We start from the raw sequence: 27537 nt of genomic DNA on the forward strand, positions 1-27537 counted from the left end.
GGAAGCCGTGTTGTGTGGCTGTCAGCCTCCCTTCCCTATCTAGCATCACTAGATCTCTCGCTATTATGAGCCTTTCCATTGTTTTTCCTACAATGGACGTAAGGCTAAGATCAGGGAAGGCGGCTGCTATGGGGCTGCTGCCCCAGGGGTACCACCCTCCCTTTCTAGGGCCGATTCATTCCTCAAAGAAGGCCTCACTTCCCCAGCTAGCCAGACCCCTTCCCTTTCCTGTTCCCAATTTCAGAAACACATTCGCTGCTGCTCACAAAAATCCCTTGCCCTCTGTGATTCCTTCATTTTCTTGAGGAGGTTGGACTCTAAATGCTTCCAGGGCCCTGGATGCCCTGGTACTTTTGCTGGTGGATGCCCGATGGAGCGCAATTCTTTAACGGAGAAAAAGCCCAGGCCACAAGTCCCAGAGACCCTTGTGCGTGCCGTGAGACAGCCAGGCCCGAAGTGTGGCAGCTGAGTTGCTCTCCAGGGGCCAAGATGGGAAATACTTAGAAGCCAGCCACTTGTTCTAGGAGTCAGCTTGGACAAAGGAGACCCTGAGAGCTCCATGGACCAGCAGGACTGCTCTCCCAGCCCTCTTGCTCCCATGGCTTTAGTCACACATCCCTGGACACTGCGGTTTCCCAGCTGGGGCTCCTTCCTCCTTGCAGTGGCAGCTTATGCCCTGAGACAGAAAGCCACTCCAGTGATCTGTCATGTGAATGCCCCACAGCCCTCTTGGGCTGAGAAAAGCCAAGTCAGGAATTGTTCCGAGCAGAACAGAGGAAGCCGGCTGTTCAGCCCTTCCCCGCCAGCTGCTTCCCCGCTCCAGATCCAACTCCCAGCTCCTTTCCCCTCTGTAGGATCATAACACATCTGCTATGGGGAAGGCGAGATTATGCTTCAGGCCACTGCGATTTGCCAGAATTTACACTGCCACTAAAATGAAGCTCTGGAAATGATGCTCTGAGGACCAAACAGCATCCTTGCTGCTTTGCAAAGGTGCTGTGATTGCCTGCTCAGGTGCAGACAAGAGGCAGAGGCAGCCCAGTGGCATGCATGCCCAAGCCAGCCCACTCCCCCAACTCACACCTATTTGGTGTGAGGGTGGGCATCACTGGGTTGCCTGATTTCAGGCACAGAGCGGCTTCTGCCTTGACCTGTGCAGGACACCACCCAGGGAGGAGCTGCAAGGAAACGCTTCCCCGAGGTCCCATTTTCACAACCCAAGTCGCATGGGAGTTGTCCAGTGCAAATTCTGCCCGCGCTGCACCGCACCTCATGGGTTCTGCTCTGAAGCCAGGAGAGGAATCCCTCTCGTCTCCATCCATTGCTCGTCTCAAGAGAGGAACGCAATGGCGGGCCCATTTCTGCCCCCTGCCAGAGCCTCCCGGAGAGCACTGCCGGATGGCGCAAAGGTGATGTGAGGCTGTGAATTCGAATGAGACCCTTTTTTGCCTTGAAAGCCCTTTCTTTAAAACAGGATTAGTGGCAGAGAATGAAAGCCCATTTGATTTGGGTTTTTTTTTTTTTTTTTGGTCCTTTGCAGGAAACAACCTTGTACAAACAAAAGCTGCACACACAACAACGCTCTCTAGAACGCCCCGTGGTTGTCCAGCCGGCTTGTCGCTTGCCGAGGCTCTGCTCAGCGGCCTGCTGCTGAGCCAGGCACCGAGCTCGGCGTCGTCATGGAGACGCTGGTGTGGGCTCCAGGTGGGAGACGCCTCTGCCATCTCCCAGCGGGCGCGTGGCTTGGCCTGGAATGATCGCGGGTTGGGATCGGGGGCAAAGCGGCGGCAAGAGGGGTCTGCGTGCCAGGCTGAGCCTTCCTTTCTCAGGAGCTGGCTGAGAGCCGGGAGGCACGATCGGGAGAAGTGTGCTGCTGCTTCTATCCGAATCCTGCCTTCTTCCTGCAAGGGCTCTGGGTGGCTTCCGTGGCGCTCCTCCCCGCCATTTTACCCTCACAACCACCCTGTGAGGGAGGCTGAGTGTGTGCGACCGGCCCAGAGTCACGGGTGAGCATGACTCCGGGGTCGAGCTCATCGGCTCCATGGGGCGCCCCAGAGCACAGCACAGGCAGCAGCTCAGGGAACAGCCGGAGAGCAGAGGGAGGCGCACGCCCACTGGCTGCCCGGAGCCTGGCGTGCGCGGCCAGCTGGGTGCCCGCGGGGCCGTGGGACAGCAGGGAACAGCTTCCCGCAGCTTCTGCTCAGTCTTCCTTGCCGCGGCCCCCTCCGGCAGAGCCCTTCAGGGTCGCCTGGGCCCATGACATCCCGGCCCCAGGGCCACCCTCAGGCGGCCTGCAGCCCGTTCCCCGGGTGTTTCCGGGCACCGTCCACCAAGGCCTGGACGCCAGCATTAATCTAGCCAGCTGAATCTGGCGATATCCCGAGTGCTGCCCAGTCTGGCTTTACTGGAAGAGGATGTGGACAAGGTGTCTGGCCGGGTTCGCACAACCGCCTCTGCTCTGGTTTCTTACAAAAACCCACAGGGAAGGAACCACCAGCTGGGCCAGGGAGGTGATGAAGGCCTCCAGAGAGAGGAGCGGCCCGGCTGCCGTAAAAAAGCGATGGCGGGACCACCGCTGAAGAAATCTTCCCTTGACTCAGAAGAGCTTTGGCTGGCAGCAAACGTTCCTTTCCTGGGCAAGGTTCTTGAGTGAGGGGGTGGGGGGAGCTGCCAATCAACTCCAGGCACTCTTGGACTATCTGGATCCATTTCTGCTGGGCTTCAGGCCCAGGTCGGGCAGGGAAACAGCCTTTGTTGCCCCACATGAAGTGGGTAAGGGGCTGCAGCCCTCTGCCTCCCACTGCAGTCTCTGCCTGGATTTCTCACCCCCCTCCTGCACACCCCCAGCATCCCCAGGCCAGTGCAAGCTTTCCTTCTGCTGCAAGGAACAGGTGCAGTGAGAACACAATGTAGGTGGAGATGGCAACAGAGTGGCCTCAAAACAATATATAATTCCAGTAGGTTGCTAAAATATTTGATTTAGACCATTTTCAGTACTCCCCCCCCCACTAGATTTGAACAAGGTAGGGGAAATATGTGCTATGGTCTTTGAATTCATACGAGTATTCCAGCTTCAAGCTTTAATTCCCCTCTTCAAAATGTTCTGGTCAAACACATGCATTGGGACAACAAAGCAATATGAGATCTTTTTCAAAGGCTTTGCTGTTTACTGAATACAAGCAAAATAAACATGTTCCAGAGCAACCAGAAACATTTTTAATGCAAACAGAGCATTTTCTGACACAAATCACTCTAACCTGCATAGGAAACTTTTCTAATTCTCTTTTTCCCAGAAAATCCACATCACTAAAAGCTGCCATGGATGGGATGAATTTGCCTTCCACTGTGCCTTGCCTTGGCTTAGACAAAGCCAAGGTCTGGGACCAGGACAAATAGAACTGAGGCTCCTTGGCACCTGCTTTTGGGTAAGCAGGGGGAATTAAGGGAGGCCAATACGGGTGTGAGGCATGGCAGTGTTGGGAAAATTTGGATAAATCCTGGCAGAAAAATATTGCTTATGTTATAAAATCACATGCTTTGTGTTATAAAATCACACCTGCACCTCTTTCTCACAAAACACAGCTTTCCAAGCCAGGTCAGCGCTTAATATTGCTGTTGCCTTAAGAAAATGGTATTCCTTCCCCTCCCCTCTCTCCTCTTCTTCTCCCCTGTAGCTAAAAGCAAGAGCAGACAGGGAGAATTTAGTTTTCCATTAGTCGAATACACAATCACCACTACAAGTTTGCTGCATGATCCCTGCAGGAATTCACAGATTACCGGGGGTCAGACTAGATGGCCCGGGAGACCCCTTCTGACTCGCGCTGTTTCTCTGTTTCTATTTAGGTAGCTAGCCCAAAGTTGCGGATCCATTACTCAGGGTCTGAACCTTCCCAATAACGGAACGTAACAGACGAACTTATGATTCCGTGAATGGTTTCCCAATAGCTTGAATCCACATGTCTAAGCAGACCCGGAGGTGGGTTCAAGCTCAGCTGAACAGTCAATACACTGTAATGGAAATATCAGTGATCTTGTTGTCACTCGTATGTTTGGCTGATTGTCCTTATTTGTTCTGTATATGATGACCTCAGATTTCCATTGTAATATCTGTCCTGTCTTTAATTGCTCTGTACCTGGGTACGTGACCGGGAGAGTATAAAATGCGCTGTACTTGTATTGAAACCTCGCAGTCGAGTTTCCCTCTGCCCAGCAGTGAATTGTCGTTAGTCGACTGCAGGCATCCTGGGGCTCCGGACAAAGAAGCAGTGGAGGTTCAAACGGTTGACCTTTCCCACGAACCCGAGTTTTTATTTCCTCCTCACAAATTGAAAACCGAGGTACTTCCAGTGGAAAGAGGCTTGAAGTCAGGGGCTGCCAGCTCGATGCACCAAGAGGAGCTGCCTATTTTTCGTCTGAGAACTTTCATTTCAGCAGCCCCTGACTGCTTGTTACGGAGACCGACCTGCAACAGGGCAAGGTATAAATAATCTAACAGAAAACAGAATAAAATGGAAGGACTCGCACAAGGCTGCAGCCCCAAACTGCCGCTCCAAAGCTCTCCTCTGCTTCAAACTATCTGCTGTACTCCCAAGAAACTAGTACTTCAGTAATCGCACATTCCAGGTTGCAGGGTTTCTGTAAGTAAACAATGACTTGATCTTTAAATGTCCCAATTCTATAGCAACAGCAGCTCCTGGAGCAGGTGAGCTAAAGCCCAGAATGGACCCACTTAGAAACCAGTAGGCCGCGCACCCACCCACCACCGGAGGCCGAAAGCAGTTCTCCTCTCAGACTAGGAAACGAGCCAGCAGGAGAGGCACCCACCCAGCAGAACGGCCTCCTGGGGAAAGTGAGGCAGGCTTCTCGTTCCTGAGCTTCAGGAGGGCAGCAAAGACTGCTTTGTCCCATCAGCCTTTTAAAGCTGCTTCATTCATCCCACTTTTTCATTTTAAGCACAGCTCTGACTCGATCTCATTTACAGTTGTGCTCCTAGGTTCCATCATTTGATTTTTGATAGTATTTTTCTTTTATCTCGCCCTGGGCACTGGCTGGCAAATGGTGTGATGAATAAAAGTATTAAATAAAGTATAATGAACTACAATGGGATCAGCTGGTGGCTGACCCTGAGCCCTGTCGCATCCAGCGCTGACAAAAAGGCAAACCTTGTCATGAAGGAGACTTTACTGCAATGGAATTTATCTTTCAGGAAAAAGGCAGTTAATTGCAGCCCATTAAACTAATTCTGAACCTTGGGACTCGGAAACAGTGGGGAGAGAAGCATTTTAGTGTGTCTACACACACAACTATGTACACACTTTGCACACACAAGATCCATCCACTTTTTGTCTGTTTTGGAAGAAAACCAAAGTGAATAAACATATCCAATTTTCTTGCTCTCCGCTGGGGTTATCATTCCATTCTCCCCAAGTAAAAAAAATGCCCTTTTGTGATCCAACAGCATCTCCTTAGGCAATTAAATGCTTTAATGGCTGCTAATTGGCATGACCTTTAACACAGTTTGCCAGAGTATTGTTTGCTACAGCTCCGGAGCAATTAACTTTCTGGGGTTTCATTGGAAATCCTTTGTCAACGGGATAAAAAGTGGAACGGCCGCTAGCTGCACAAGCTGGGGGAGAGACCGCGGGGGGGGGGGGTCCTTCTGCGCGGGGGAGGCGGGCCTCCTCAGGAGGCCTGCCTGGGCCCGCTCCCCTCGGCTGGGCGGGCGGGGGGGGGGCATGTGGACATGGGGGGGGGCTGGACTCGAGGGCCTCAGAGGCCCCCCCAGCCCTACTTCTACTGGGCCAGAATGGTCATCCAGGCAAGCCCCTCCCGGCTGAATCGGGCAATTCCTGCGTGGGTGCGCTGCGGGGGTCCGACGGCCGGAATCCAACGGCAGCCTGAGAAGGCACACGTGCGCCTGGAGAGGCGTCCAGGGGAAGGGCGGCCCCTGCGACTGAGCCCGGGCCCGCTCGGTCCGGTGCCGCTGGCGGGGTTGGGACCCTGCGGCCAAGCGGGCGGCCCCGCGCCCACGCGGGCCAGGGGCGCCAGCTTCTCGGCCCTCCCTGGCTGCCAGACTCGGGCCCGGCGGCACAGCCTCGCCTCCCCTTTTCTCCCGTCCTTTACCAGAGGCAAGCGCGGTTCAGCTGCCCCATTGCCAGGCAAGGTGCTCCTGGCCTTTTTGATGACTGACATCATGGATGGTTTCCACGGAGATGCTGAGTAACATGGAACATCACCCTGACGACAGCCCATTCCATCCTGCAGCTAGTCTAATCAACTGCTTTTAGCTGCCTTCTGCAAAGAGGATGAATCCTCTGTCTCCCTCAAACCACTGGAAAGGGAGGACGTGCCCACAAACACCTTTCCGATTCAGAGCCAGCAGCACCGCCTTTTCAGAGCCAGCTCTGAATGAAGAGAGTCCAACCCACGATGCCCTAGTCACAGGGGCCGTGAGCCACACGCCCCCCGCACCACCCCTGGGGCCCCCACTCCTGCTTGCAGGCACAGCGCAGACTTCCCGGGCCCACTGCTTCCGTGCTCGTGCGTTGCTCTTTGGCACAGCAGCATCGAATGCAGCGGCAATTGCTGGGGTGGGGTTCAGCTGCTGGCGGATGGGGGGGTGGCGTGGCCAAGGAAAGTTCCCCACCCCCACACCGTTCTTTCATTTGTCAGATACTGGGGCACGTCACTTCCCTGTCCTTAGGCAGGGCAGGGAGTGCGAGTGGATTCCGGGGTAACAGAGGCAATGGGCTTCGCAAAGTCCCAGGGACACAGGACCACACGCCAGCCCTTTAAAAGGCTGGAAAGATCGGAGAGTAACAAGTTCTTTGCCTGGCACCAGGAAGACCACTGTGTTGCCACCAGACAAGCCTCTCTCGGGAAGCCTCTTCACAACGCTGGTGCCACCGCTGAAAAGCCTCTGCCTCACTAATCACCCGCCGCAGCTCATTGGACACTGAAAATGGTCACTGAAAGTAACCGTAAGGCCCGGGCAGAAACTATGGACAACGCGCTCTGAGATGTCGGATTCAGAAGGAGGTCTGAAGTTGGTCCCCATGTTTGAGGGAGAACGTCTGCACCCGGCATGTCCCCTTTCCCACAACGAGTAAAACCGCAACGATGCACCAGAGGGACCGAGGCAGGGTTCACACGGTTGTGGGGAAAGCCAGTCTCCAGGTCCGTGGCTCGGCCCCAGTGGCCACTCCGGGCTGCAGCGGCCACGCACCGGGCTCTGCATCCCACGCTCGCGCGCTGCCGCTCCTCCACCCACCACAGCCTTCTGCGGAAGGCCGAAAGGGCAGCACCTCGACATCGCCTCGGGGGAAGCCCCCTTTCTGTTGCAGAGCACAGCTTGAAAGGAAAGGCTGTTCTTGCGCGTCACTCCACGACACGTCTCGTCAGCTGTCGTTCGCCACTCTTTTTTACAAACCCCTGGCTCCGACTCCCTCCGCTCATGTAATCCCCAACACGTGGTTGCCCAATCTTTCCTAGACCACCCTCATGATGGGGCCTCCACCACCTCCCGTGGAAGCCCGTTCCACACCCTCGGGGTCCTAACCGTCAGGGAGCGCTTCCTGGCATCCAACCTGAAGCCTGGTTCCTTGAGCTTTGCCCCACTGGAACACGCCCTGCCCTCCACTGCAGGGAAGAGCAGGTCATGGCCGTCCTCCACATGACAGCCCCTCACAGATGTATAAGTTGCTAGATATCCCCTCGGAGTCTCCTCTTCTCCAGGCTGAAGAGACGCAGTTCCCTCACTCGCTCCTCTTAGGGCATCCTTCCCAACCCGGCCACCATTCTGGCGACCCTGCGCTGGACCGATTCTAACCAGCCGTGTCTCTCCCGTATCGCGGAGCCCAGAACTGGACGCAGCACTCCTGCTGTGGGCGCACCAGAGGCATGTCGGTACCTAAGACCTCCTGAGACCTGGAAGCCACACTTCTGGCTCTGCATCCAAGGCTGGCGATCACCCTCTTAGCTGCCACATCACACTGCTGGCCACGGTTACCCTGCTCCAGTTTGCAAGGCACTTTCGACCCAGGTAGGCTCACAAAGCCGACCGTGCAGGTGCTCAGCGCGAGCCCCAGGGTGCGCGGCACGCGGTGGGGCACAGTGGAGGCCCTGAAGCATCTCCTGCCCACCTCTTCCCTGCAGCTCTGCTGCGGACTCCCGTGGGAGCTCTGGGGAGTGCAGCAAGCAAGGCCTACGGACAGCTCCACCTCCCCTCTCACGCGGCCGTGGTGCGCCACGCAGCACCCCTTTTCCAGAGGGCAGCGCTGCCCACCCCACTGCTCCCGCTGGCCGCTGCCCCATCAACCATGGTGGAAAATTCCTCTGCTGAAGAAGGGGCCAGGCCAGGCCTTCTCTACGGTTCTCTGGGCGATTCGACTCATCCGCCCACAATTTCCACTACCTTTGCATTTTGCTTAAAATAAAGCCATATAAGGGAAATAGACATTTTTGCCTTTACATCTGTACTAGAATTGTCTATGTAATGTCCCTTTTAAACATTTTATATGCTGGTTTTCCTGTTCCGTTTTGCTACGCCACTGTATCTTTGGGGCTGGCTTTGTAAATCCCCCAGAGAGCTGCAGCTGATGGGGCAAGGAAAGGAAGAGCTGCACAGCTGCGCTAAGGGGGCTTCCACTTCCTGGGCCAACATTTCAGGTCAAATACTCTTGCTGCACTTTTAAATCATTCTTGACTAAATACAGGTAAAAGCAACATTATAAATAACTCTCCAGGGGATCAGAAAGCCAATGCAAATTGAACATTGTCTAATGCAAGTTAGCCAAAATAATTAGCATGCATAAGAAAAAAAACACATCCAAATCAAAAGTTGCTGGAAAACCTACAGTGCTGGACCCAACCATTTTGCTGAGCCTCCCCAAACCAGCCATAAGGAGCACACCTCTGGTGTTTAAATGCATGAAGGGTACAACCCTAGGCATGTTTAGACACCCCCCGCCTACATTTCCCAGCATCCCCAGTGAGCCATTTGTCAGTTTTCAGGGTGGGGGAACTTAACATGCCTAGGATTGAGGATGAGCGGGAGAGCCAGTGTGGCGCAGTGCTGAAGAGCACGGGACTGGGACTCAGGCGATCCGGGTTCGAGTCCCCGCTCGGCCATGGAGCCAGCTGGGTGACTCTGGGCCAGTCACAGGCTCTCAGCCCAACCTACCTCACAGGGTTGTTGTTGTGGGGATAAGATGCAGGAGGAGAGATGATGTAAGCTGCCTTGAGCCCTTTGTAGGAAAAAGGCAGGATATAAATCGCAATATAAAAACATAAATAAATATAAATATGACATCAGCAAATGATTATTCTTGAGTTTGTACCACCAAGTTTATGAGTTCTGCGAGCTGGGAAGACCCCAACCAGGAATGCACAAAATCCCCTCTGCCGTGCAGCCTTGAGCCAGCAGGCATAATTTGCGCCCAGCTATATTATGTGACCCTCTTGTTATTTTAACGAAGAAAATAAGAATGGAATGCTTCCTCGCAGCTTTCTGGAGGGAGGGAAGAGTCAGCAGATACTTTTCCTAGGTACTGACATCTGCTAGAAAAACAGCTAATTCTGTCCGGTCATTGTTTTTTAAGTCTGTACAGCATTAGAATTTCAAATGAGAGTTCATTTTCCTCTAAGGCATTACTTGAACTGCTGCATTTGACATTTCTGACATTAGCAGTGAGTCTGAGTACAAATAGTTACAGAACAGAAAAGGTGCTGAATTTCTACTGAGGAGGAAGATGGGCAGAAACCCCAAGCTGGGCCATCTCCATAAAAAGAGGGGCTGTGCTGCCCGACGGGGCCGATGCCCACCTGGCAAGCCAGGGGTAAGAGCAGAGCAGAGAACGGGGCCTCCAGAGGGGCTTCGCCTGCCCGCTCCTCTCTCGCAACTGGGCCCACGCCTGGCTCAGCGCAGAACGTTCTGTGAGCCGCCCCGAGGCTTTGGCGAATGGGGCGGCATAGAAGTCCCCTAAATAAATAAATAAATAAATAATAAGCAAGCAAGCAAGCAAGCAAGCAAGCAAGCAAGCAAGCGTTTGTCAGCACGGGGCACACACAATTTTCTGTGGGGAATCCACGGCACCGGAGGGAATGGCACAGATGCAAAACGCACTCATCGGAGGGCCCATGCACTGTGGCTTTGGTCTCCGTTTTTTCAAACAAACAGGCCATTTTTTAGACCTTGTGACTCTGAAGAAGAGCTTGGAAGTGCGTTGGCCATGCTTATTGCAAGTTTGGAAGCCAAGAGGGTGCTGAAACAGGAGTAAACGGAGGGCTTCGCATCCCCGATGTGGAATGAATTGTGCAAAATGCGAAGGCATTTTGCATAATCTGTACTAGTCACAGAGTGTGAATTGCCCAGACACAGGAAACAATGGAGATCTCATAGATGCCCAGAGCAACATGGGGCTTGCTGGGAGGCCCCTGGGGGGAGGATTCTGTTCTCCAAAAGGGCCAGTTGTTCTTGAGAAGCATCAGAAAGGAAGACCGCTGTGCTAACCCAAAGGAGGGGAAGTCACTGGCAGTAATGAAGGGAGCCAATTAGTGTCAGAAGCATCAAATTAAACTTTTGTTAATCTTGGAAGAAAAGCCACGGTGCAGCCCTCCTCCATTTTCATCTTCAACTCACAGGGAAAGAATTTATTTTCCCAGTCCAGTCTCAACTTTGCAGGGCTGCTCAGCCGTCTTAGCACTGCAATAAACACGCCGTGAGTCGTGGGCAGAGCTGGACCACGTAGGCGCGAGGCCGCAAACGCAAACGCCATCGATGCGCCATCCGACGGCGAGGCAGGCCAGTGTGGCGGAGCGCTCGGGGAAGGGCTGGCGGCCCTCGGCTCGCCGTGCTGGGCGTGTGGGAGCCGGCAGAACCCGCAAGCACTGCTCCTCGGCCCGCCAGCCCCTCCCACGGCACGACCCCCCCCCGAGAATGGAGCCCCGCCATGCGCTGCGCCCCAGTCCTCCTCGTGAGAAATGAAACGTGACTGTTACGAAGTGTTAAGACAAGACCAAAGAAAGAGTGAAATACAGGGTTAATTGAAGTCTCTTAAGGCCAAAAAGCGGAGAATTGAATCATGTAAACAGTTGTACTAAGAGTAACAATGTTTCTTACATCAAAAGTCCCGAAAAATACCAGAGAGGGTAAAAGTGGGGGGACAATGGTAAAACCGGCACCTTCAGTGGAGGAGAGCAGGCAATGGATGACTTTATAACTGGCGGGAAAGAGTCTGACGAGAGGCCTGTCCTCATGATCTCATCCTCCCCATTTTGATTTAAGGAGCAAATTGGCGTCCAAGAAGGATTCTTAAGGCCACTTTGACTTGTTGAACTTTTAGAAGGATTTGCACAGGCTTAATAGGTGCCTGAATAGTAACTGACACGCCTCTCATGGGCAATGGGCTCATTAGCATGAACATGGGTTGTATGTGCAGGGGGGTCATAGCAAGGGCTCGTGTGATGTAGGCGGACGGAGAGGATCAGAGGATCGTACCTTCTGAGTAGCCCAGCCAACGGGGGAAAGAGGAAGAATCTGCGAGACGGAAGAAGGAAGAAAAGTGAGTGTTGTGTGTGTGTGTGAACGGCGCGCTGCCTGTGTGGGGGGCGCCCGCCCTTGCACGAACGAATTAAACTTCTCTGCTTGGTACTTTGCCTCCCGCGTCGTCACTGCTTGGAGTCTACTGGATATTTCTATATCTTACATCGTCTCCCGCCTGGCAAGCATGCCGTCGGTGGCAGCGGGAGAGCCTCAGTGCAGCGTCTCCCCGTTGCTGGTAACCCGAGGCAGGAAGTAGCACGGCCAGGCTTTACGAACGGCACGCATCTCCATTTTAATGCCTGGAAGCATGTGGCATCTCCCAGAAGCCTGGCCAATGCTCCAACTGCTCCCCACTAAAATCCCCGCCAGGACAACCCAGCTCTGAGGGCTGCACTAAGCCCACCTGCAGGGTGCCTTCAGCCCAGTGCGGTCGACACAGACCGGAAGGGTGGCTCTCCAGGAGTTCAGGCCGGCGTCTCCCTGGGAGCACAAGCGGAGCCCTCCATGTGCAGAGGGTCCTTTGGCCCTGTGCTGTCGGCCCTCCCTGGGAACCGTGCCTAGCAGGGGACAAGCGGAGGAAGCAGTGTTGTTTGCCTGGAGGCACGGCGAAAGCCCCTGGCGCTCAGGTCGCTCACAGACTCTCCCGCACTTAAGGTGCGAGTGTGCGGACCAAGCCCATTAAGGGACCTTCCTGGAGGATCATGTCTGCAAGCGCAAGTAACGCAACTTGCTCGGTGCCCCGTCAGATGCCTCTTGGGCAACTGCTGGTCCCACTGCCATCCACTCCGGATTCTCTCCAAGTCTTCAAAACTTTCCATTTGAAAATATACATTTTTCCAGATGACCAAACAACAAGGATCAGTTACAGTGGTACCTGACCAAATTGGGTTGCAAACAGAAATTTCATAGAAATTTTGCCGCAGGTCATGAACTCTGCATCGGGTGACGATCGCGAGCGGCCCGCCTTCCCTGCACAGGGACGATCGTGGTCGTGCTGCGGGGGAGATGGCCGCGACTGCCCCCGTGTTCCCTGGCCGAGCGCGCCCGCCTCCCCCCCCAGCATGTCCACAATCGTGCCCGTCTCCCCTCACCCCTCCACACGATCGCTGGGGGGGCAATCTTTGTTGTTCTTTGTCACTTTGCTTCACATTTTTGTGAATTAAAAAAATAGTTACAGAACCTAATTTCCATTGACCCTTATGGGGAAATTTGACTTGGCTCATGACTAATTTGGGTCACGACCAGAGTCCTGGAACAGATTAAGACAGTGAGCCAAGGTACCTTCTGTATTTGGGGTTCTCTCAGAGAAACACAAGAGAGTCAAAAATAAACCTCTCTCCAGGAGGCCAACATTTGTATAAAAAGGCCCAGAGGCAAGTGCTGGGAAACCAGATGTCCTCAAAAGTCAATCCTGTACCATGAAAAACATGTTCATGATAATCATGTACAAAAGTAACTGAATGTCTCCCACTATTACATGTTTCCGTCACTAATCATTGCAAAATACTCAATGTATAAACACCCTGAGCAGGAAGACTGGCGACTGGTCTTGGCTGGAGATGAACACTCAATTGCTAGTGTGCACCTACAATAAACAGTCCTTTTTTAATATAAAATTATTTCCTGGAGACACCTGTCTCTCTCACAGCCAGACGACGAAGAAGAGGGACTCCTTTTTCATTCTCAACACTTTACAGTCATGGGGACTAGAACATGTTCACTATTTGAGATCAAAAGATCCGCCAGACCGCCAACCCTGCTTTCTCATACCCGCTGCAAATGTATTTATGCAGTTTCTCAGTCCTGCTAATTGCTCCCACCTGGCTCCGCATTGTTCCAGTGGGAATGAGACAGACAAGGGTGCCTGTATGCATGATCTGGCTCTCGGAATTCATTCTGGGGATGTCCCTTCGTCCTCCGGACACTCGCTCGCATCGTCGCAATTCGTTACTCTGCGCGTGCACCTGGTGCTGCAGCATCCCTTCCACCCCCATGGGGAAGTGCAGGCTGCCTGCCAACCCCGTCCTGCACGTCCCCCTTCATCGCCAGTCGCTTTGTCGTGGCTGGCAGGGCCTGTCTCACGCGTGGAAACTCTTCCCAGGAAAGTGGCCTTAAAAGGGGCCCAAGGCGGCCGAGGACCCGCCAGAACGGCTGAACTGCGGCAGGCTAGTGCCCAGCAGGAGGTGGCAAGATCTCCAGGGCTCTCCTAGCTCTACCATTCCAAACTCCACCAAGGAAGACAGCGTGGAAATCAATAAGCTCCACACACTCAGAGTCCTCCACCTAGGAAAAGAAACTGAATGCATCCATGCAAGTTGGCTCAACAGAATTGAAAAGGAAAAGACCTCGGAGTAATTGTGGACGACAGGCTAAATACACGAGCCGACAATGCAGAAAGGGCAAGTGCTATTTGGGATGCATTAACGGAAGTGTCACTTCCAAAGGAGCAGTTCCTCTACACTCCTCACTAGTCAGACCCCATCTGGAGTCCTGTGTCCAGTTCTGGGCACCCAGATTTAAGAAAGATGCAGGCAAATGAGAAAGGGTCCAGCGGAGGGCAACAAAAGTGATCCAGGGTTTGGAAACACTGCCCTGTGAGGAGAGACTGCGAGAACTGGGCACGTACAGCCTTGAGAAGAGAAGACGGAGGGGGGACATGAGATCCCTCCATAAGTACCTCCAAGGCTGTCACAGAGAGGAAGGTCAAGATCTCTTCTCACTGATGCCAGAGCGCAGGACACAGAATCACCAATTCAAGTCAACATAACCCAGGTTCAGGCTGGACATCAGGAAGAGCTTGCTCACTGTCAGAGCAATACGGCAGTAGAACCGGCTGCCCGGAGAGGTGGGGGGCCCTCTGGACAGCCCTCTGCATGGGACGGTGTTACCGGGTGCCCTGCAGCAGCAGGGGTTGGACCCGATGGCCTTCATGGCCCCTTCCAAATCCACTCTTCTCCGATTCTGTCACCTGGGTCTGAAACATATGTGGGGGCTCTGACAAAGCGTCCCTCATTCCGATCTCAGACTCAAAAGCGGCCTCGCACCCCAATCCCTGGGAAGAGGCAGGACATAAATGAATGTACGCACAATATCTGCATACAGAAAAAGCAGTGCTGGGAGGGGCAGAAAGAAGCACCCTTTTCTAAAAGCAAGGCAGCGTTAACGTGCTTGCGCTGCCGCTGTGCTGCCGCATCTCCCACGAGCCCCGGGGGGAGTCCCGGCCCCTCGTGGGCCCCGGCTCTCCCTCGCCACACTTTGGCCTCTCCTTTCGCACCTTTGCATACACCGAGAGGGTTAATTAGCACCGTCACCAGCATCAAGCACCACTTTCTTTTAGGGATTTTGCTTGTAAAAATGGTCTTTCAATGGGAAATGGGGAGAGTTTCAGTATGATACGTCACAGAAGTTCTCATTATGATTGACGCTGAGATTACGAATAGTTTGAGGTTTATTGTATTAAGGTATGTATAATAAATGTCAACATGCATGGTAATCTGTATTATGACTGACTGATTGATCGATGATTCATTTGGGTACCCTAAAAAAAGCATTTAGAAAAAAGGGCCATCCATTGTATGAGCCTGTTTCAACCATTTTATCAAATGCCATTTCTGAGGGGCTGCTGCCTCCTGCCTTTCATCCGCATTTCCTTTTCCCGCTAGGCGCTCCGGCCGGTTGGACGGGGCCGCGTGTGCCTCCTGCACGGGGTCTGCTGGCCGAGCCGGAAGGGAGGCGCCACCCCCCCCCCCCCGTGGATGGCTCCTGAGAAGTGGATGAGGGCACGCTCCCGGCTGGCCACCTGCGTTGATTCAGCCAGCCCAGGGACGCACGAGCAAGCGTGGCGTGGGTTGCCCAAAGTCGGCACGCTGCAAGGAGTGGGCCGGCCGGGCCGGGAAGCGACGCTGCGGGGCTGCGGCTCCACACCCCCACCCCTCTCTGGGGCAAGCCCTACAGCTCCACCCGAAGGCGTACGTGCCAGGCCGCTGGCAAGGCCGGCTGCTGCGGGGCCCCCGGAACGCCTTCCCGGAAGGGCTGCATCTGGCCGGGCGGGCTGACTGAAGGCACAGGCTGCGCAACCCAGGAGCACCTTGGCCGTGCAAGGTAGGACGCCGCGAGCCCGCCCGGCCACCCGCCCCCTGCGCCCTGCCTGTGGCCGCCCTTGCGGCACCTGCCCACCACAGACGCCAGGGGCCCCAGGGCTCCGCCCAGCCCCGAGGCGGCTCCACGCAAGGGCTCGGTCTGGCTTCCACACAATTCCCCGGCGCAGTCTTCCTCTGGGCAGTCCTCCGCGGCACAAGGACCCGGTTGCCAGAAGGTGAGTCTCCTGCCAGCACGGAAACCAGCACGCCGTCCCTGTCCCGCCACCCCAGGGCTGGGGTGGGGGTGAGCACCACTCCCCTCCACACGCGGGGTGGAGCTCGGACCCCCTGTGGGTGCCCAGAGGCCTTCCACAACTGCTACCCCCTAGCCAGCGGCGCCCTAACCCAGTTCAGCCGCTGGTCAGTGAGCTCTGAGGTTCAGGGGCGCACCTCTCTCTCAGCAGCCCAGGCGTTCCGCTTCTTGACCCCTGCAATTGCATGCATGACGTGTTTTTCCCAGACAATCCAGGTGGCCTCACACCCTCATGGCTGGACCCATTTTCTCTGCACAAACTGCTCCAAGGTCCCAGAGGGGCATTCCAGCTCCTGCCCGCAGCTGCCTCTCTCTGGCAACGACGGCCGCTGCAGAGCCAGCACCAGGACACTGACACGTGGTGTGTTTGCCCCCCGCCCAGGACAAGCCCGCGAGAGGACAACCGGGCCACCCCAGGGCAGGGGGCAGCCCATCGGCAGGGCGAGAGGCCCCACGGCCGGGGCGCTCCCAACGGCAGCCGCCTCACAGGCCCAGTTCCGAAGATCAGCCGTGGGCTCCCTGGGCTACCAGCCCAAGCCCTGGACTGGGCTGCCTCTCCCGCAGGGGACCGGCTGGGGCTGGATGGCCTGTGCTGCGTGAGCCCCGTCACCCTGTCCTGGAAAGGGAGTCGGAATCGGGAAAGCCATGGGAAAGGTGATCGAGGGGGAGCATTGGGGGCTTTTTCAGGCAGAAGAGACAACCAGGTAAACAGGGAGGGTGAAAGGGGGAAAACCCTCTTCCTCTCGTAATAGCCAAATCCCAACCAAATTAGTTGACAGGAGAAACAGGACTTCTCAACTTTGTGCCTTGCTAACGAATGAACAAACGAGCTGCCTGCCAGGACGGGGGCCGAAGGCCACTCCCTTGGGGCCATGCGAGACCCAGCCTGGCGGCACCCTTCACTGATCCCTCAGAACGTTCCCGAAGGCTGCAGCCATCCTGGGGGAACCGATTCTGACTTGGATCAGGGGCACGGGGCAGGGGAGGGGTGCAGCTTTTCCCCAACTCAAATGTCCCCTTCTTAAAACCGCTCTCTCCCTCTCAAGAGGCCGGAGAAGGTTGCCCACGCAATACCGACTTGGAAGCCCGTTGTGCAGCAAGCGGGGGCAGCACTGATTGGAAAAAGGCCCCCCTTTGCCTAGGAAGGCGTTTTCAATCTGACTGGGCCCCTCCCCATTACCAGCTGCTGTTCTTTAAAAAAAATGAAAGGAAGCATCCTTCTACCGGGCCTGTTTAGCGCATCGTGTTCTGAAAGGGCAGCGGGAATCCACGGGACAGCCAGGACAGGGACCCGGCTCTCGGAATGGAACTGGCCAAGTGGGGATAACAGCCCCAAACCGGGGAAGCCTCTCGTTCCCCAGCTATAACCCCAGAAAGGCGCCCGCCCGGCTGTGCTGGAGACCGTGCACTGGGAACCCTCGCCCTCACCCACAAGACCCCTCCTGGCCCTAAAAATCCCCTAGGCGAGCAGTTGCACAGCTGTTTAGATGTTCACCTCTCTTGGCCCAATGAGATCTTGGCACATGCAAGCTGAGCTGATGAGATAATGCCAGAGACCTGAATTAAGGCAGTGGCTAAACACAGACTGGTTGCAACTCATCAGCTAAAAGGGAACATCTATCATGACCGGCTGCTCCTTCTGGCTTGCTTGCTTCACTTTTCTCTAAACTCAGTTTGAAAAGTGCACAAGACAATCACGCATCAAAGTTCTCCATTTGCCTTCCCTTGAAGGATGAAAATGAAGACCAGGTTGCCAAAACCAAATAACCAAGCGGTTTTCCTTTAAACATGCAGACAGCAACATTCATACGAAAGCCCCTCTCTGGAGGCTACTTCCATCCACAAGAACTCCCCTGAGGCAGCAGGGGCTTTGTGGGCAGCATGATTTCTATGCTGCTTCTCAGAGCAGTTCACCACGGATTCTAAAACACGCATGCAAACACACATGGAGCATGTGACTGGAGAACAGGCAACAGTTTTGATAAATGCCTAGAACATTTATCAGAGGAGGCGTTTGCAGGAGTGTTCTTCAGTTTTGCTCACCTGGAAACAATTGTCACTCGCAGTAGCTGTGCAGCTCATTACCAACCTGACTAGCAGCATTTTTAAAGCCTCCAAAAAGCAGCCACCAAGGTTGCCTGGCTCATTTTCTGAGCCGGTGAACCCCACTTGGAGGAACAGTGTTAATTCATTTCACTTTTCATTATGCAGGCAATCAAGCACAGTTTAAAGCCTGGGGATGCTTTAATTAAGGCCCAGGCAGAGCAATATAAGCTTCTTCTTCCCTGATAGCGAAGCCAAACAGCCCCAATCAAGGTGACAGTTTTGTTATTGGAGAAAAACAAATTAAACCCCAAAAGCTCGGGCAAATGGAAAGCCCCAGGCAATCACAGGAAGGCGCATCTGTTTTGCTCCTCACATGGAAAAGGGCAGGTGATTGCACCAGCCCCGTAAACAAGCACATTGCTGAGATCCCGCTGTGGCTCCCGAAGGAAGGTGCAGCCTTCCACACTCCGGGAATGGGGAGCAGGGGCTGAAGGGCTGGCGGGCGGGGGAACGCCATGCGCCAGTGCTGGCTGGGCGTCGTAGGCCTTCTTCTTCTCTGACTGTGTAGCGCAGCGCTCCTTGCATGCATTTCGTGGGAATGTGCTGAACAGGTGCAGCCGCAAGGGAGCACAGGGAAGAAGAGCAACCCTGGGGCGCTAGAACAGGGAGGCCTTCCTTTTGTTTTCAGTCTAGAGAAATGAACTGGGCTCACAGAGAGACTGCGTGACAGAAACGGTCGCATCTCTCAGAACAGTGGCTCCCAGGAAGCTTCCCGGCAGGAGATTCAGGATGCGGAAAAGGGAGGAAGGACAGACACCCATCTTCACACAGCGCATGAGTCCCGCCTGGGACCCGCTGCCACACCGTGAGGCCCCGGCCACGCTCCTTCGGGGGCTCGCACAGGGGCAAGTGGGCCAGGCCTGCCGGGGCCCCCAGGCGGCAGCTGGAAGCGCAAGGGAGGCGGCCGCACAGGCCTGTCCTTTTCGGGGGCTTCCCGCTGGAGCATCTCGCGGGCCACAGCGCGGCCGGGCTGGATGCCGGGCTGGATGCTGCGGCCGCTTTCCCACAGCCGTCTCCTCTGGAGCATCTACGGGGCCCTCTTCTCCTACGCAGCCCCTTCTCTGGCTGGCCCATCCGCCCAGGCCTGAGCCCCCCAGGCCAGGTGTCCCAAGGCCCGATCCACACAGTCCTTGGAGAAGAGGGAGCAAGACTCGGGCCCTTGCAGGTGGAACACCTGGCTCCACAGTGCTGCCACCCACATGGCACTCGGCAAGGTTCAAAGCACTTCGCGCACATGGTCCATCGCGACCCTTTCCTTGTGCCAGTGGGAAGCTGGCCCGTTTCTGCAGCCAAGCTCCAGCAGGACATTTGGTGAAGGGGGGCAGGTGCAGGCCTCCCCAGTGGGCCCGGGACCCCTAGAGGTTGCCCGTCCCGGCTTACAAGTCTGCAAATTCTGCCAGTGTCATTGTGCCTCATCTGACAAGTGGGGGGACGGAGGCAGCGACATTCGGGCCCCTGGCTCCAGCTGAGTGCATCAGAGGAAGCTGCCCTGGCTGCTCTAGGGACTCCGGGACACAGGCGGCCGAGCTCCAGGGAGTGCAAGCGGGAGCTGGTGGCAGGGTTCGACGGGGGGCCAAGCCAGGGAGGTCTTTTTCTGAAGACCTCCTGATGCGGGGAGGGGGAGACACCACCAATCCCTTCAGCCCCCTTGGGGTGGGGGAAACACTGCCCCTGGCGTAGCTACAAGGGATCTCAAGGCACCAGTTACTCAAATGAAAATTCACCGCCTTGGATAATTACTTATTCCACCGGCTTAGCAGTTCTCTTGAACATCCGGCTTCAGAGTTGCCTGCCAGGGTGGGGGTGACTGGGGTGCATGGCCTGCTCCGCGGCTTAGAGCGGGGAGCCTCCGGCCAGGAGGCAACAACGAGGGCAGGTATGCAGGGAAAGGGAGGGCTGGTGCCCGGGGAGGGAGCACAGGAGGGGCTGCTGGGGACTCTGGGCGGGCGGGATGGTGCGATGCCGGGAAGGGGCACTTCCAAGCAAAGCTGGAGCGCATAACAGCGCATCAGCGTTACTGCCTGCACCGGGCCACCCTCCCCTCCACCCAGACGAGCAGCCCCCTCCCCAAAATTCTCCAGCAGGCACGGGAGATCTGTGCAGATGCTGCACGGAAAAGGGAAGGGCGCCAGAACTGAAAGCAGTGCTCCCAGGGAAAGGCTGCCTTCTCCAGGAATGCTCTGCAGCGCGTGCTCAGAGAAGCTGCAAAAGTCATGGCGGGGCAGGATCACAAACACAGCGCGCTCTGGGCACTTTATCTACAAAAGTTAACGCCACTGTCGCCCGTGCTCTGTTTAAAAGCACAAGGGGTGAGCCTGCAGTACGACCCTTAACAGCACAGCTGAAAAAGGATGGCAAGGCAATACACAACAGCCGCCTGAAGAAGGCCAGGTCACACACTGCTAGACACGGAAAAGAAGTTCCCCCAGAAGCGACCCTTATACTTAGCCCAGGCGCAGGAGGTGACACTGCAAGAGAACGAGTTCCAAGGCGGCGGCACAACTGCGACAGCGCAAAGCCCAGGAGAGGGTGCGCGGAGGCTGTGCCGGGGCGTGCGCTGCCCTTGGGACGGCCCTCTCCCACAGCACGCAGCAGGAACCGCACGAGGGAACTCCTGCTGGGACGAGCCTGGGGGGCTCCACAGCACCCCTGGGGGCAACGCAAAAGGGCCCACCTAAGAAGTCCACCAGGCGGCGGAGCTGAAACTCTGTTCCCCTATTTCTGGGAGCTGTAAAAGCCATTTAAAATGGACACAGCATCACCTGCCATGACCCACAGGCCTGTGTCTTTTCAAGAGATGTTGCAAGTTTTCTGCCCTCTCGTGACAGAATGCCAGGCGGAAAGGCGAAGACAGAGGGAAAGGCCACGAGATTAGTTGACAGGTCTGTGAAACTTGTTTGGCATGTGAATTTGCCCTTCCCCTCGTCTTTGCTGTTAAGAGCGCGGCCCACGTTGACATACCCCTTTTCAGCAGCCACTTTGCTGTCCCTCAAGAAACAACCTACCCATGCCAGCAAAAGTATCAAAATAAAATGGCAAACACAACAGAATCAGCTGGTTCACACATCACAAAAAGCCACTTGTACTGTCTCCGTTGTCCAATCGCTAATCCACATCGCTCCCGATGAATGACAGGGCCCTCTCTGACTTGCAGGGATTTATTTCCCCCTCTGTTCTCCCATCGGATGTGGCTGGATGCCTTTCTGGAACAGTCCATGCAACTTAGCAGTGGCATAGAGGATTGCCCCCCACCCCCACTGCCTCCCTCGGAAGATATGCATGCATTTAACTTCTTTTGTTTTAAACTTCCAGGAAAAGTGCAAATTTGCTAAAGCACAACAGCTACTTCAGACAAGTGCTGCAGTTACAGGAAATTTATTTGGAAAACTTATATGCAAATCTCCCAAAAGCACACACAAACCCCGTTATATTTGTACCAAGGTGGGGAAACAGTACAACTAAATACATCCATATCTCCCTGAAGATTAAAAATGATGACACTGAAGATGTTACTTTTGCAGGAGAATTTCTGAGTGGGCTAGAAGAGCCCCCTTTTGCAGGAGTGGGTCCCTCATGTATCTTTGACATTAGAACCAAACTATATTCAATGCAATCCTACACAGGTCTACATAGAATTAAGACCCATTGGGTTTAACAGGGCTTACTCTCACGTAAGTGGGTATCGGAGCAAATTCCAGGGCTGCATGACATTCGTCTTTAAGGTATCACATCTGCGCAAAGGATCCAGCTGGTGCAAAAGGGGCCCCAACTCATCTCTGCTTCAACACAGCGTGCTTCTTTGCTTTGCAGAGAATGCTCCTTTCCCTCTTGGCTACATCCCATCATTAAATGTATGCTATGCTAACCAGAATCCCACAGAAGCGCAGTGAGGACGCCTGCATCTCCCAAGACCAGGCAAATGCACACACAGCAAAAGTGCTGGCAAGGATCAGGTAACTCTGGCGGCCTGAAGTGCAGCCCACCTGTGCAAGCTAAATATCCTGAGGCAGCACTTCCACGTCGAACAGCATGCTGCATTTCTTTTGTAAGCACAAGCGCAACTCGCTAATGCTACAGCATCACAGTTGCCCCTCGTGTGGCAAAAGCAGGCTGCGAGGAAGCCCTTCCACGCCAGCCTTCAGCAGCTCCAAGCACAACCTGATGGGAGGCTCCTGGGAGCACACGCAGCGAGGCCGTTCAGGTGCTGCTAAGGAAGGCAGGCGGCTCCGGCACAAGCAGCGGAACCAGCCGAGCGATCTTCCCACACACAGGAGTGTGGGGCAGCGAGGATTATGCTCCATGATGCTTCTGTCCCTCCTCCTCTGGCCTCCAACCGGGCCTGCGGCCAGAGCCAACACCCCACCCCCGGATCGCTCCTTACCCGGAAATCGATCCCCACTGTGGAGATGAAGCTCCCGGCCAGGAAAGCGCCATCCTTGAACCGCACGAGCAAGCAGGTCTTGCCAACTCCAGAGTCACCAACCAGCATCACCTGGAGAGAAAGGAGAGCGAGTGAGCAGAGGGGCAGCGCTCCCGCCCTCCCCCGGGCCTCTGGCACGCCGGGCAGCGTGCTGGGACATCGGCGAGGGAAGCGCCCGACCGCTGTGCGTGCGCTCAGATGAGATTCCCGCGTGTGCACAAGAGAGTGAAGGCTCTGGGGAGAACCAAAGCCCAGATTAGAAGGCAAGGAGCTAATTATTGTTCCAGCACCAGTCCAGAGTCCTCACCCGAATTCTCTGGATGTTGTGGCTAGAGCCGCGACAGGTGGTGAGCCCCTCCCCGGGGGGGCAGCCTCGAACAGTGCAGGATCGAAACACCTCAAGGACAGACACGATACTGCTCTTAACTGTGAGAACGAAGCTGACAGAGAGCAGGCTGGGGTGGCTCCAGAGATCATTTGGGATGCTCCATTGCACGGGCAAGCGGAGCGGCAGCAGGTACGCGTCCAAAGCGCACCGCCCCCCCGGACAGGCCCCAAGGGGCCCATAAGCAAAGTCTGGGGTGACGTTAGTCAGCGCGAGAGGTCCACCGTCTACCCTGAGTGTATTGCCGGTGTTGTGAATACGTTGTAGCTGTCTGGAATAAAGCCTCGTGTAGCAACGGCCGTTGTTGGGAAGGGGCACCTGGCTCACGACGCGGGTTTCATCCGGCGGCACGGCCCCTCCACCCGCCCCCACCGCTGCCGGCAGCAGTGTCCAAGGCGGTTGCGGCCTCATTCAGACACACGACTGAGCACGGCTCTCTGAGCGGCTGCCCCCTCTCCCCCGACGATCTTCAAGGCGCTCTGCTGCCCACGACGGAACAGCGAATGCCCTCCCATCATGGGGCACAGTCCCCAGGTGGGGCAACACGGTTCTCACCCCTGAAGTAGAAAATTCCGCAGGCGTCCGACATAACAATCAACGAACACCTGGCAACTTGCTGCCCTTTTGGGACAACCCACCCAGCGGCTCAGGCGGGCACCCCACGCGGCTGACGCAGGGCAGGCCTGAGGCAGCGTCGGCCCCGCCTGCGTCCTCCTGTCCGGCCCGGCCCTTGGGCGGCAGCCGCGGCCGCAAGGGCTTCACTGGGGAGGGTGCCTGAGCTGGGCCTCCTGCCGCCGTGGCTCGGGACCAGCCCGGCCCCTGCCGTCGTGCCAGCCTCTGCGGCAGCCGGCAGCCCGCCCTGCGCAAGGTGGGCCGCAAGCAGAGTCTTGGCCTGAGGGGCTCCACAGCCGCCAGTCTCCCCTCCAAGCCTTGCAGTGGCACCTGCAGAGCAGCAGAACGCGCTCCAGCCAACAAGGCACCCGCACCCAGAAAGGACATCTGGCAGGCACCACCACAAACGATCCCCCAAAGGGCGGAAGGCAACCGAGGACGATCTGCAGGCAGAAAGGGCACGTGCAGGAAGTGGAAGGAGGGCCAGGCTGCAAAGGAAGAACACCTGTGGGCAGGAGAGCATTGCACGGGGGCAGGTGTCAGGAAGGCTCGAACTAGGCACGAACGGGGATGCCAAAGGCAACGGGAAAGCCTGCTCCCGATATGCCCAGCGCAAGAGCCAGGCAAAAGCACCGAGCGCTCAGCTACTCTGTGTGGAATGGCCAAATGAGGAGATGACCCCAAAAAAAGGGGGGATGGGGGGGGGGAAGGCCTGCATTCCTACTTTGGCTCAGTCTTCTCCTGGAAGGAGGTCTATGACCCTCTCGGTGAAGGGGATGTTCCAAGCCGAAGGGGCAAGGCAGAAGCTCCGGAATGACAGGCAAACAGTCAAGGATCACCTAATCAAGTGGGAAGTCCAATGGATGAAGGATGTGAAATTCACTGCCAGCCAAGCATTAAGAGAAAATTGGTATAAGCTGTATTTTCAGTGGTATATTGTCCCAAAAGATACACAGATGGACAAGAATTAGAACAGGAAATTTTGGGAAAGTGAAGAAGTAGATGGGGCATTTTACCTTATGTGAAGGACATGTGCTAGAAGCAAAAGATTTTGGAAGCAGATACTTGCAGAAATGCAGAAAATACTTAAAATTGACTCCCCTATGAACACTAATTTTATGTTTCTGAATATTGTACCAGAGGCTCTTCCAAGGATTCTGTTAGTGCTATTTAAATATTCAGTAATAGCAGCAAGAATTACAATTGCTTCATAGGGGAAAGCTGAAGACTGTCCAACTGTCAAAGACTGGAAAAGGAAGTTAGCTGAGTAACAATGGCAAAATTAACCAATTATATTAATATACCAGCTAAAGAGTTCATTTAAAAATGGAAAGATTATTATAAGCAATTTAAGTAATGCTAAAGAAAATAGAATTCTTACAATGTCAGTGATTTTCACTTTAATACTAAAGCCATGATATAATTTACAATTAATTTGGTAAACTGGATTAATCTTTGATTAAGAATTAAACAATTTAAACATAAACATAGCAAACAGGAATTTCTGCCTTTTTATATGATGAGATTATGAAATGACATGCTGTACTTGTGGAATATCCCTTGGCATCTCCCCCCCCCCATTACTTTATTATTTTTGAAAATAAATAAAATTGGAAAAAAGTATCATCTAATTGGGTTGAATGAGTTCAAATCTCCAGGGCCCGATGAACTCCATCCTAGAGTTATGAAGGAGCTGGCAAGAGAAGTCTCAGAACCACTGCCTTGGAGAAATCATGGAGGACAGGAGACGTGCCAGTTGACTGGAGAAGGGCAAATGTCCTATCTTCAAGAAAAGAAAAGGGGAATATCCTGGGAGCTACAGACCCATCAGTCTGATATCAATCCCTGGGAAAATTCTGGAGCAGATTTTAAGCACTCAATCTGCAAACACCTGGGAAACAAGGCAGGGACTACGAGAAGCCAGCACGGATTTCTCAAAAACTAAGCCTGATGGACTGTGGGAATATTGTGGACACAATCCATACTGACTTCAGCAAACCGTATCAGATTTGCAGATGACACAAATTGGGGTGGAACGGCTCGTACTCGGGAAGCCCAAACCAAGATTCAGGGTGGCCTTGGCAGCTGGAGCGCCTGTTGGTGGAAGGAGGGAAAGCTGACGGCTGCTGAGAACGCATCCCGTGCCTGCTCTGGGTGCCAGGCTGTGGGTGCCGAGGACGGCAACGGGCCGACCGCACAGGAGCGGCCAGGATCCCTTCTCAGTGCTGGCCGGGTGCAGCTGGGCATGAGGAAGGGCGTCCTGGCTGTCAGAGCAGCACGGCAACAGAACCGAGGCCCTCGGGAGGCTCTCCTGTACCGGGGCATCCAAGAGGCGGCTGGGCAGCCCTGAGCGGAGCGGCTGAACTGGGAGCCGTGCACGGAGCAGGGGTGGTCCCGACAGCCCCCTCCCATGCTAACATTCTACGAGTCCATGACCAGCCTTTCCCCATCTAGCACATACAGGTGTTTCAGCCTACAATTTCCAGCGTTCCTGAGAACCGGCTATGCACGTGGCTCTGATGGGAGCTGAAGTCCGGAAACATGTGGAGGGCACCAGGTTGGAGACGTAGGCTCTACATCTTGTATCGGGCCACTGGAAAAGGCGAGTTGGTTCGGAAGCCCTCCCTTCTGAGCAGTGACTCAGACGCAGGAGAACCGCCCCTCCAGCACAGCCGGCCTTCCCGGCCCGGCCAGAGGTGTCGGGTTGAGTTCACCAAACTGGGGTTGCCGGGTCAGGGAAAGCGGCCCCGGAAGCGCCCGCCAGGGGCCGCTCCTCCGCGATCTATCCCGACTGCCCCTCTCCCGCCTGGCACAGGGCGTCTGCCTCCCACGGGGAGAAGACAAGGCGACCCCAGCACGCAGCCTCCGCCACTGCCTCTGCCTCTGCCTCTGCCTCCAGAGGGGGGCCTCGGCTGCGCGCGGACGCTCCTGGGAGCTCTGGGGACGCCACCTGCCTGCGGCTGCCGCGCTGCCTCCTCTGCCGCTCTCGGGGGGGCCCCAGCACCGAGCTTCCGCACGGCGACGCCGGGCTGCTCAGCCCGCAGCTCTCCCCGCCACCAGCAGGGCTCCGGGCAAGGACAGCCGGCACCACCTGCCTTTCCGCAGCGGCGTTTTGGGAAGCAAAGGAAAGACTGATCGCCGGGACGGTCCCCTGCAGCCCAGCCTGGTCCATCCAGGCGTCCCCAACACTTTCCCAATCTGCCCCAGAGCACCCCAACTTCTTATGGAAAAGGCCTCGAGGTGTGGGAGAACCGCCACCTTCCCGGCAAGAGCCCAGCAGGCAGGGAAGGACCTGCCCACGCGTCCCATCCGCGTCCATCGTGGCGCCTCCAGCCCCGGGCCTACACCGGGGAGGGAGGGCACCACAGGGCGCTCCTCTGAGTCACTTCTGCCCCCGCGTACCTGCAGCTAAGGAAGGGGGTCCCAGCACCGCCCCCGCGAATGCCTTCCCCGGGGCTGCGACCCTGCTTCGCTGAGCGGCTGGAAGACACACGACCGGATCGCGCGCTCCCAGGGAGCTTCCCGAACGTGTCCACGCAATCCGGAGTCGAGGGACGCGGGGTGCCTCCGCTCCCCGTTTAAGCCTTGGGCCCATCGATGCAGAGCGGGCTTCCAGATGAGCTGGACTCGAACTCCCATCCTTTCCCGCCGGCATGGCCCATTCATTTGTTTATTAAAAGCTTTTCTATCCCCTCCCCTACAAACGTCTCGGGATGGCTTACAATAAACAGTAGAATAAAACAAGCCCCACCGCATCCGACCATTGATATACTAAAACCCCAGTTAAAATCAATTAAACATTACAATAGCAGGAAAATGAAAAGGGTTTTGCCTGACGCCAAAAGAATATAAGGAGAGATGGGCCTATGAGATGGGAGTTGTAGTTCAGCGTACCTCGAGGAGACCAGGCTGGGGAAGGCTCGTCCATCAGCCGGTCTTAGCCACAATGGCTGCGAGGAACCTCCAAGGAGAGGGCAGTCTACCTCTAGCCTCGGCCAGGCGCAAGTTTCCCCGACTCCAGCCCCAGAGGCGGGGGCAGGCGGGCGGCCCGCGCTCCCGGGAGCGGCGGCTCTGGCAACG

At 55.5% G+C, this 27537-nt stretch overlaps 1 protein-coding gene across 1 annotated transcript in view; it reads right to left on the reverse strand.

Annotated features, from left to right (window-relative positions):
• The window catches only part of RAB26 (RAB26, member RAS oncogene family), a 74730-nt gene extending 52192 nt beyond the window's left edge, over positions 1–22538 (reverse strand). The window contains exon 1 of the mRNA XM_044452616.1: positions 22422–22538. Coding sequence (XP_044308551.1) covers positions 22422–22529 — 108 coding nt within the window. The 5' untranslated portion in view covers positions 22530–22538. The remainder of the gene's footprint in view (positions 1–22421) is intronic.
• Positions 22539–27537: the final 4999 nt, after the last annotated feature.

The sequence above is a fragment of the Varanus komodoensis genome, unplaced genomic scaffold (genome assembly GCF_004798865.1).
Source record: "Varanus komodoensis strain SLA01 unplaced genomic scaffold, ASM479886v1 scaffold73, whole genome shotgun sequence".
Classification (NCBI taxonomy): domain Eukaryota; kingdom Metazoa; phylum Chordata; class Lepidosauria; order Squamata; family Varanidae; genus Varanus; species Varanus komodoensis.